Genomic DNA, 11,961 nt, shown 5'->3' with positions numbered 1-11,961 from the left:
TTGACAAAAAGGAAACAAAATATTTACGAAAATTAATTTATTTGGCACTGCCATTGCTATCAAGATAGTAACTTCATGATTACAGTAATATTTAGTCGCTCTCAGATCCAGTTTCCGTGAGTAAGTCGAACCCACTTATTTGCTTACTGTGGGCTACGTTTCTTAAATGAAATTATCTATTAGAACGCTTTTTGCACAAGGTAATTAGCTCTTCACTTTGAAGCGGAAACGAAAGAAATATAAACTACTTTGTAAAATGGGTTCCTTTTTTCGGTCCATTCCAAAAGCAACTACGAAACTCCGAGAAAAAAATTAAGAACATCATAGAAGATTAAACAGGAAGAAAATTAGACACCTTATTAACAGGACTAGTCGACAGTATGTATAGCTAAAGCTTTCTGCTTTCGTTAAAGTGTCATAAAAAAAAAAAAAAACGTCTCATTCTTCATCCGGGTCAACAAAATATTCACTTATAAGATGGGCGGAGTCATTCTCTAATGCTGGAAGCCAGTTGTTCGCAATGTACTTCATGCCTTTCTTCACGACGCATCCTCCATGTAATGATCTATCGTCTCTGTGATTCATCCAGCCAGTGTGTCCATCGAGCTTTTAGTTATACCACATTATAGCTTTGCCTTTGTTGGCTGGTACAACAATATTAGCAGTCTGGCAGTATTATTTCAGATTGAAGCGATCGCCATCTTTACGGTCTCTGAATTCCTGCGGCAAAAAAAAAAAAAATTGAACTTGTCAGCCCATCTTAAGTTGCATGAGATTCTCGAAAGGTGCACTACTTAACAATCAGACTCCGAGATCTCGGACCAACAACACGTAATCAATTATTAAGCCAATGAAGATCACAAAAATAGTCAGGTGCCAAGGCGCCAATTTAACCCTGGGGACCCAAAGTCTGCTTAAGTTTGGGCCAAACGAACCGTATCAAAGAACTATTTTAGGCCCCTCCAGGGCTCATTTCAGCCCATGGATCCTTAGCCTGTACATATATTAGACTGTTATGGCCCTAATTTAGATAGCCAAACTAGATCCCATACAGGTACTTCTTGTTACTCACCGAAACAGGCCCAATATCAGGGTGATACGATATCTTTTGAATTCTAATTTGATATCTATAATGGATCAGTTCACGGTTGCGCAAGCCATGTTGACACAACGAATCAGCTCAGCGAGTTAACATCACGAGATATCAGGTGCTTCTCTAACAAGGGATGACGCTTGTGGAGTTTCACGAGTTTCATGTGAGCAAGTCAAATTCCATGGCGGAGAGCATGAGAGTTTATGAGAGAGTATGAGAGTGGCAGTTAAATCAAAGCGAAATTTTGAACCTTGATATCTATGACACTCACAGTTTCATTAAAGCCTTTCATGTCGGCCACAGGAAAAGCAGTTCCTCTTCCATCTTCCACATCATTCAGGTAGTACAGAATGGTGATATATCTGTAAGTAATAAAAAAGACGTCATGTCATATCATCATCATCATCATCATCTTTATTTAAACACGGTTTAAAAATTCGTATTAGAAAACAGTCCACAAAAACACAGCTGTTTAGAAACGCGCCACATGCACTATTCAACCCGACCATTTAGTCCACGGGAGCTGATAGAACGCTTGAATGTGGCAGAAAGTATGGCAATCGCACCAGTTAATTTATTCAAGACTATAAAAGGAAACAGTTTCATCTTGTGAGCCGCTTTTGCCGTAAAACCCACGGCCAGTGGTGCGAGCCGTGTTCTTGAGAGAAATATTTGGGGAGGGGGAGGGGGTTGCTGGGCCGGCGAAGTGTTGTTGCTTGTTAGGTTTTGTAGTTGTAATTTTCTTTTGTAAGCGCCCACCGACACACCCTCCCTTCACGTAGATCCATCCTGGTCTGTGCTTCGGATCTACCTCATTGTTCATACAAAGAACAATGGGTGCAATTCTTCTCCAATTCTTAATCAGCGATCTGTGGAACAAAGGCCACTTTGAATATACTATTAATCCCTGAGCTGCGAAAAGATTATGACAATCGTAGTATCTCTATTCAAAGAATTACACTGGTAAACCTTTCGGCTTACACATCATACAAGGGAGTTTCAGCAACGACGACGAAGACGAAGACAACGCCGAGGACGACGCCTAATGAAGAATGAATTTATATTTTACAAGCGAAATTCGTAATTGTCTAGATCTGTTCGATACGCCAATGGCTCTAAAAACGTGCTCAAGCTAAATATGCAACGACGGCGTTCAATTCCAAATCGAAATACGACCAGTTACCCGTCGTCGTCCACGTTCCGTAGACGATGCAGAGCTTGGTCATTTCAAGTTGTTGTTTAGCAGATGAGGGCAAAGAAATGCACAGAGATTTATAACGCACGTGCACAACTATTATTTTGCTCATTAAACCTTTTGTTTGGTGACGTTCTCGTTGCCGTCGTCGTCGTGGTTTGCTTAAGCTCTCTAATGAATGGTACCGAGCGACGAAGACTGTGATTTGATTGGCCACAGTGCAGTGGTTGTACTCTTTTGCGCATAAGCGGAAATTTGATTTTTGGACCGCTGGACGATCCAATCTAGAAAGTTGGCGTCTGTGAGAAGAATTCACTTTTGTCGATCTTGCATTGTGGAAACTGCCAAAGCTTTTAGTAGCAGTATGTGGAAAACTTTCACAACATATTTTGTGATGATAAGTTAATAAAGATGGTGAATTTTAAGCTCGGTAATGAAATGTGAAGGTGAATTAATCAACATGACACGAGCGTGGGACAAAGAAATATTCTGAGTCCACGACAGGAATCGAACCCATGACCTCCCGAACACCGGGCGGGCGCTCTATCCACTGAGCTACGAGAAGTCATGGAGAGCAAGGTCATTTAACTGAGTTCATATGTGATAGGTGTCCTGCATACTGCTAGGATCAACGCTATCGAATTCATCGTGAGTAGTGATAAGTTAATAAAGATGGTGAATTTGCTCTCCATGAGTTCTCGTAGCTCAGTGGATAGAGCGCCCGCCCGGTGTTCGGGAGGTCATGGGTTCGATTCCTGTCGGGGACTCAGAATTTTTCTTTGTCCCACGCTCGTGTCATGTTGATTAATTCACCTTCACATATTTTGTAATGATCATAAAGAAAATTCGAAGTCCTCTAACGATTATGACGCAGAATTAAAAACGTCATTTTTTAATGCTAAGGGCTGTACTAGCTTCTCAACAGCGGGGAGAGGATAGCAGTAGTTACATACCTGCAGATTCTACATTTAGCCATAGGCGCACTCTTGAGATCATAACGACATTTGGTTCCATCCGGGTAATCAGACTTTCTGGAACTATCATAGTGAGCGTGATAATGGCCATGGGGACGATATTTCACCACCTAGTGAGCAGCGAAATGTTTTTCAGAAAAAACCTGATTTCACAACACTAAAATAATAATTTCTTGAAAACACTGATTAATATCTTAGCGAAAACTATTTCTGGTCAAAACAGTGACTTTCAAGAATTTATCATTTTCTTATTATCATAAGATATGTACTTAGACCAATCCTGAAAACAGAAGTAAGGTTTGGACTAAGGAGCAAGTTCAGTTCAGTATTCCTCTCGTCTCTTTCTGAGGCTTCAAAAGTCTTTAAATATAGCAATTTCGTTGAGAATAGCACCTTGAGAATTCCTTAAGTTGCGGACTGACTAAATGGACAACCTTTTTTGCACCAACACAATTTATTTCAATGCAAAAAAGAGTACTATTATCTGAATTACCTGAAGTGGCTCGCCACCATAAACTATCCCGTTTTGAAGCCGAGTCAGCTTGTAAACTCTGTCAACAAAACACAACAAAAATTCAAATAATTTCACCAACGAATCATTCATTACCTTACTTTGATTACAGTACTGGCCAAAGGGATTGCAGTATTACACACGCGTAACGCGCGTATACTACACGCATATTACACGCAGTGACCATGCACTTAACAGGCACTAAAAAGGGAAATATATTAAGAAAATGCTGGTAAACGATAACACGACGTGCACTTGATATAAATTGCATGTAGTCATTCAACTGGAAATCACTAAGTGCGTGCAATGAGAACAAAACATTTACTGTGTAACATTGTGGTTTGAACAAGCCACGCAATTGAATGACAGGCGTGTGAGGATTCACGAGTATATATTTAACAGAGTTCCCCATATTAAACACATAATTTCACTTGAAATTTGTTTTTCATTACATCTTTAAATTCAGGGTGTCCAGTTCCTATTCTTTCCTATTTTTTAAGCAGATTTCTATTTTCTCCTATTTTTAAATGAAACCTCCTATTTTTCCTATTTTTTTGGTTGACTAAGCAGCATGTGTTACAAAATTGAACGTGGATTTATAGCTTCAGGTAGATTTTGCATAAAGAAATTGGTGTCATGGCTTTGGTTTTCCTAAATTAACAAAATAATGTTAGGGACAGTGACTTTTTCTCTGTTCTCTGTTGCTTAGAAGATTTCTTTTCATAGCTGTCCTGACAAGATACACTGTTTCCATATTTTTCAGTGATTTTCTACTGCACCTATTGTATCTGTTTGTATAAATATAGTTGAAGTCAACAGATAACATTCTGTATAGACCCACCGAAAGTCATTGGAAATATATTATTACAATTAAGTATCTATACAGTCATGCCTTTACACTGAACTCGTGTTCACTTTATGATCAAATTTGATACTGGAGATGCTTATGTCATGAGGTTGATGTTCATCGGAGAGAAGAAAGCCAAATTAAGGATGAACTCACGGTGATACAAGTAAGCTATATTAAAGGTGAACTGTCATTTTGAAGTCAAATTAAGGGGTAAACTACAGGTTGTTTTATGTTTAAGTTGAGTGCACTGCTGGTTTACATGTAGCACTTCACTAACCAGATATGTTGTGTTTCCTATTGTCTGCTAGTTTGATGTTGACGGTTTGAAAAGACAGCTGGTAGTTTCTGAACAAGGTGGAGCTGGAGTGCCGTATTTTCCCGTGTATAAGTCGACCTTTCAAGACCTAAAAATCAGTCCAAAACTTTGCCCTCGACTTGTACATGGGTCAAAACTTGAGATCCAAGCACAAGACAAATAATTAGCATAATAATTGTCTTTGTTTGTTAACAAACATGTAATAAACAGCAGCACGGTTTACAACGTACATTCGCTTAGCGATCTGTTTCTCTATGTCAGAGCCTCGAGTTAAAATGCATCAACATTTATCCGCTAAATGCTAACCTGAATCTTGTGGACACTCACTGGCTCAACTTTGTCATAAAGACACAATATTTTTCCTGTAAATAAAGCTGTAGTAAAGATGCTCGGAGAAAACATCTTTCACGCTTTGAACTTCTCTACTTAGTAACCTGGAAGGATACGAGCCCGTTTTGCCTGTCATATAAAGCCACTTTTAATCTCTTCTCACTTAAAAAGGTTCGTTTGAAATCCTTATGTTTGATTTTGTGAACATTTGACAAAAATAATTGTCGACAGACCGGCATGCACATGTGTTGCTAAACTGGGTAAAACGCTCGGATACGTGCCATAATAAGCTTATTAAAACTGCACGTTGAAACTTGCTGTGATTTGTTTACATATCTGTGGTAGCTGAAAGATAATTCTAAGAAATACAAGATAAATTTTCCAAGAAATTCTTACCTGGAAATTAAGAAAATCTACTTTTTGGCCTCAAAAATTGGGGTCAACTTATACTCGGGATTGACTAATAGACAGGTAAATAAGGTAGTTCAGACATTACCGTTACATGTAAAACCAGGGAATCAGAATTGATGAATTCAGTGTATGGGATAACTTACTGTAAGTCTTGCTTTTAAACAAAATAAATGTCATTTTGACAACTGATTGCCAATTTTTTTGATCTTCAACCTTTTCTATTTATAATCTACATGTACGTGTAATGTTAAGCAAACTGATGATGTTATATTCCAATGACAGCTAAGAAGAACTTCTAAAATCAAAATGCTTGCATTGTCATATGTACATTAGTAACACTGTTGATGGACTAAAGTGGTGATTGCTCTTGCTGATGGGGTGTTGAGAGGCTATCTTTGTTCATCATATTAGTATTGATTCACCATTTTTTTTCCCTACTTTTTTGAAAGGAAGTTTCTATTTTTCCTATTTTTTTTTTCCATCATGAGTTCCTATTTTCCTATTTTTCTGAACAAACATGCTGCTGGATGTTATATCCTGTGCGACTTACACGAAGTAGTTGTTAGATGATATATTTAGTGTGACTCACATGAAGTGTGTTAGAATAAAACCATGTGCTCTTAGAGTGTACACATCGAGCTCGAGTGAATTTGGAGTGTTACATTGGCGACGAGGAGAAAAACAAGAGAGAATTATGACGGAACAAACAGCAGCAACAAGTGGAGCAGCACAAGCGATTCAAGTCGTCACAGAGACTAGAAACCTTCGAACACAGCCATTTATCATTCCTGACGAAGCGAACAGCGTCGGCAAAGCATGGGAAGAATGGCTGAAGGGAATTGAGCGAGAATTCCGATACTTCAGAATTACGAAGGCCGTCGATAAGAAGGATGCTATAATAATTTACGGCGGGAAAGAGATAGCTCGATTAGAAAAGAGCCTACCGGATCCAGAGGTGGAAGATGTGTACCTGAAGTTGCGTACTAAGCTGAATGATCACTTCACTCCAAAGAAGAATAAGCATCATGCGAGGTATTTATTTTTGAAAATGAGGCCACACATGGGTGAAACCACAAGTGCATACGCGGCAAGGCTTCGAGAGAAAGCGAAGGAATGTGAGTTTGGAGCTACATTCGACGAGAGAATTTTGGAGCACATAATTCAAACCATTGATAACAAGAAGATGATTGAGAAAGCCATTAGCAAGACGTGGGATCTAACACGATTCCTGACCGAAGCAAGCCAGACGGAGGATATTGCGAGGCAAATGAAAGATATGGGAAGTGAGAATGTTTCCCGTGAGAATGTTTCTCGTGTGCATTCCGATTTGCAATACCCCAAACAACAAAGCAATGGATCCAATGAAACACAGCGGCCTGGGAAAAAGCACAAATGTCAATATTGTGGATTGTTTGGAGTCCATGAGAAAGGAAATGATTGCCCTGCCTATGGTAAGAAATGCCATAAATGCCACAAATTGAACCATTTCTCCTCTGTATGCAAAAATCTGAGAGCACTCGTAGCCACAAGTTCAGAAGACAGAAGCAAAGTAAAAGGAAAAGTAGTGGGAGAATTAAGAAGACAACTGAAGATGCAGAATCCACGAGCTCGGATGATGATTTTTTCGGCCAGGCAGTGGAACACTTAAAACAGACCAAGAAGATAAGAGTAATTGGCAAAAATGGTGATGATTATCGAACTGTTATGGTGAGATTAAATGACGTGGATATCTCGATGGAAGCTGACAGTGGGGCGGATGTTAATATTATGGACGAACACCAGTTTAAGGCATTCAGCCACAGAACACATGACAAGCCAATCCTTGCAAACAGTTATGTCAAGTTGCGTACTCTCCAGCACAAACTCGAGGTCAAAGGAGAATTTCAAACTGTGATTCGTAATGAGACGTGTGGGAAACCGACCAAATTTGTTGTAGTGCCAGGAAAGATCCAATCACCTCCACTAATCAGCAAGGAAACACTAATAGCATTAGGAATGTTGAAGATTCAACCAGATGGCAGCTTCGCTGAGCCCAATGATCTGGCCATATCTGTGGAGAGACAAAATGCTAACACTGTTAAACAGGCAGAAGGCGAACAGGATATGAAAGATTTAATCACCAAGTATAGCCACTTATTTCAAGGTATTGGCAAGATAGAAGACAAGAAGAATGGTGGGGAGATCCTAAGCCGATTCCATATGAAACCCGGAGCAGTGCCGGTAGCACAGAAACCTAGGCAGGTACCATACTATCTTCAAGAGCCGCTGAAAAAGTGGTTGGACTTAGGCATTCAAGAAGATATCTTTGAGAAAGTACCTGACGATGAACCAGTTACCTGGTGCTCCCCTTTGGTGGTGCAACCGAAACCGAGGTTTGCAGGGTTGCGATCGGACCAGCTGGAGCCACACATGATCAGAGCGAGTGTTGACTTACGAGTTCCGAACCAGTACATGGAAAGGAGCCGGATCTCACAAGCACCAATAGTGGAAGATTTCATTCACAAGTTCCATGATTGCACTATCTGGACAAAATTGGACCTCCGACAGGGGTACCACCAGCTAGTACTACACCCAGAATCGAGATCAGTCGCTACCTTGAGCACCCCCTGGGGTAATTTTAGACCTAAAAGGCTTGTATTTGGTGCAAAGGCATCACAAGATGTATTTGATGAGGCAATGTACAGAATTTTTGGCGACATTCCCCAATGTCTTAACCAGAGGGATGACATCTTGATTGGATTGAGCAACTGGAAGGAACACAATGAAACACTGGAGTCAGTATTTCAGAAAGCTGAAGATTATGGAATCACCTTCAACGAGCCTAAGTGTGAATTTGGCCAGAAACAAATCACCTCCTATGGTTACCAATTTGGCCAGGGTGATTTAAGACCTACACTGGAGAAGGTACAGGCCATCCATGAGTGCAAACCCCCTCAATCGAAGGCAGAAGTTAGAAGTTTCCTTGGTATGACTGGGTATCTATCCAAATTTATACCCCGGTATGCTTCGCTCACGAAACCACTGAGAGAGCTTACTCACAAGGAGGCCAAGTTTCACTGGGGAAGAGAGGAAGATGATGCATTTGAAGAATAGAAAGCCAACATCTCCAGCAAGGATACAATGGCATTCTTCAACCCCAAGCTACCAATCATGGTGAGAGTCGAAGCTAGTTACAATGAAGGTTTGTCAGCTGGCCTTTTTCAGCAATCTGCCAGGGGCTGGCAACCAGTGCATTTCATAAGTCGTACTCTGACAGATGTGGAAAAGAGGTATGGCCAGACAGAGAAGGATGCTTTATGTGTTAAATGGGCCAAGGATCGATTTTGTATCTACCTTCTTGGTGCACCCAGGTTTACGATTATTACTGCACACAAACCACTCCTGCCATTGTTTAATAAGCCAACGGCGAAGCTTCCCCCCCCCCCCCCCCGAATCGAGAAATGGGTGATGGACATGCAGGATGTGGACTTTGAAATGAAATACGAGCCTGGTAAAGATGAGGCTGACCCTCTAGATTTCTTGTCAAGGCACCCATTACCAGTTGTTGGAAACAATGACACTGAGAAGATTTTGAAGGCAAGCATTGAAACGGAGCATGCAGTGGTGCTAGACAGAATTAGAGAAGAAACACATCGTGATAGAGCTTTGCAAAAACTGAGCCAAACTATCAGGAAAGGTAATTGGGAGACCAGCAAGAAGGATGCCGACCTGGCACCATTCTACCCGATTAAGGACGAAATTTACGAAGCACAAGGTCTGATATTCAGAATGGAAAGAATTGTTTTACCAATGGAGTTACAGCAAAAAGTCATCAGATCAGCCCACAAGCTGGGACATCTGGGAACTACCAAGACGAAACAGATGCTTAGGGCTAAGTATTGGTTCCCCGGCATGAATGCGATGATTGACCAAATGATAGGTCATTGTTTTGACTGTCAAGTTACTACCAAAAATCGTAGACAAGAACCTATCAAACCATCGGTGATCCCGAAGGAACCTTGGGAAGAGATTTCAATCGATTTTGAAGGACCTTACCCAGACGGTCATTACAACTTGGTAGCAATTGATCAAAGAACCCGATACCCGGAAGTAGAGGTGTTGTCCTCAACAGCAGTGAAGCCGACTAAAGAGAAGTTGAAGAAAATGTTTGCTCATCACGGTGTACCCAAACGAGTGCAACCTGACAATGGTCCGCCATTTAATTCAAAAGAGTTTGCAACCTTTGCAAAAGAAGAGGGTTTTGATCATCATCGTGTGACACCAGAACACCCCCGAGCCAACGGCCAGGTGGACGGTTTATGCAAGTGTTAAACAAGACGGAACAAATCGCCCATCTCCAGGGAAAAACTGGACTTGACAGGAATATGGCTGTCAGTGATATGTTGATGGCATATAGGAGCACACCTCACCCTGCCACTGGGTTTACTCCATACCAAGCTATGTCGAATAGGCCTATTAGGACCAAACTTGATCACACAATACCAAGAGAAAGAAGTGAGCAGGATGAGCTGATCGATGAGAAAGACCGAGTATATAAGGAGAAGATGAGACGCGATGGCGTGAATATCAAAGAACACAACTTCTGTGTGGGAGACTATGTCCTACTTAGACAAAAGAAAGTGAATAAATGGTCGACCGCCTATGAGCCTATCTTCTACACAGTTATCAGAATTAGTGGTTCGACGATCACGGCAAGGCGAGTTACAGATGGTCGTGAGATAACCCGAGATTCAAGCCAGTTTAAATTGGCTAATGCTATCATGCATGAGGAAGGTGCCAAAGGAGGAGATAGTGAGGATTGGAGAGAAACACTACTTATGAATTCTGGCAATCCAAGCACAGTCCAGTCCAGCAGTCCAGTCCAAGCCATCCCTGAACAAAGTGATTTTGCTGAAGAGACTGTTGCAAACGGATCATCAGGGCATGCCAACCAACAGTTGGAAGAGCTTCCTACATTTCAGACAGAAGAAGGTTCTACTTCCAGCTCTCCTACTCCCAGAGTACAGTCATCTAGGCCTAGACAAGAGCGACGTCGACCTGCTTATTTGACTGATTACGTCACGTGACATGTTTACATTCATTTTGATCAGACGCCAGAAGCATTTAGAGTATGCAATTGAGTTGAACTGCAGTATTAATTAGATAAACTTTGATATTTTTGTTATGAGCATACTAACCTACTAACCCACTAGTTTTAAGCATCAATTAATCACATCAAGTCTCAAGACTTTGGTTCTGATTGATTCAAATACTCTGGAACATTGAATTGGATTTTGCCATCCTGTGTTGTTATTTTATTGTATATGGACTGTGTAGACAACCGCAAAAAAGGGGAAGATGTTATATCCTGTGCGACTTACACGAAGTAGTTGTTAGATGATATATTTAGTGTGGTTCACATGAAGTGTGTTAGAATAAAACCATGTGCTTTTAGAGTGTACACATCGAGCTCCAGTGAATTTGGAGTGTTACACTGGACACCCTGTTAAAATTACAGCAATCTCTGCAGTTTAAAACAATCCGAAGATTCATTGAAAATATTTTGTACTCCAAAGTGTTTGATGTTTACTGGTGTTCAATATTAACCGGCATTTACCAATGTTATCAGTACATTTAATTAATCCAATAATTATAAAGATTCTGTCTTTTAATGAAGATAGATCTTTAAAATTGCTAACAAATTTGAAGTGCAAACTGTTCACTAACAAAATGAATTAAAAACAATGTAACCAAACCTTATCAGTAATTTCATCATCTTCAGAGCTGCTTTCCTCTTCATCGCAAGGCAAGATATTATTTGCTGTACCTTCAGTTTACAAAAAGAAGAAAAACAAGTCAATAAAATCCAACTTGAAAATTAGCCATTTTGAAGTGAACTACTTGCGTTAAGTATAAAACCACATTCACTTGTTATCAGCTTCAGATCACTATATTTAAAAATTATAGAAATGCAAGACCATACTCTGTAGCTGACAAAATTCAATTTCATAAGAATAAAGAGAGGTCACAAATGGTCCTTCAAAAAGTCTGCATTGTTGCAAAATGTTATTTAAATTTCAAGGATCTCACCATCTCATTTTTTTTTACATGTATGTGCATTATGTGCATCGCATAATCTAAAATCTTGTACATGTAATACAAAACTGTCATGGAGTCTCAATTTCTCTCAGTCTCGCAATTATAAGGTGTCAAATCTGCTGTTAAATATGCAAAAAAAGTAGGCAGCATTCTATAGAGTTGCAAAAACTAATAGAAATACGTGTACAATTAATTTAATGTAA

The 11,961-nt window shown here is 40.1% G+C and overlaps 1 protein-coding gene across 2 annotated transcripts in view; it reads right to left on the bottom strand.

Annotated features, from left to right (window-relative positions):
- LOC145465583 (uncharacterized) overlaps positions 1–11,961 on the bottom strand; it is a 28,740-nt gene continuing 16,779 nt past the window's right edge. Inside the window, exons 5-8 of one of the 2 annotated variants that reach the window (XM_081449360.1) lie at positions 11,416–11,486; positions 3,756–3,813; positions 1,365–1,455; positions 4–720 (exon numbers count right to left, since the gene is read on the bottom strand). In XM_081449360.1, the coding sequence (XP_081305486.1) occupies positions 1,430–1,455; positions 3,756–3,813; positions 11,416–11,486 (155 nt within the window). In that variant the 3' untranslated portion in view covers positions 4–720; positions 1,365–1,429. Of the gene's footprint in view, positions 721–1,364; positions 1,456–3,755; positions 3,814–11,415; positions 11,487–11,961 lie in introns of both variants that reach the window. The other variant, XM_081449361.1, reaches the window with a different exon arrangement.

The sequence above is a fragment of the Orbicella franksi genome, chromosome 13 (genome assembly GCF_964199315.1).
Source record: "Orbicella franksi chromosome 13, jaOrbFran1.1, whole genome shotgun sequence".
NCBI lineage: Eukaryota > Metazoa > Cnidaria > Anthozoa > Scleractinia > Merulinidae > Orbicella > Orbicella franksi.
Note: the sequence above shows the minus strand (reverse complement) of the source record. Positions and strands in the feature narration are given on the sequence as shown.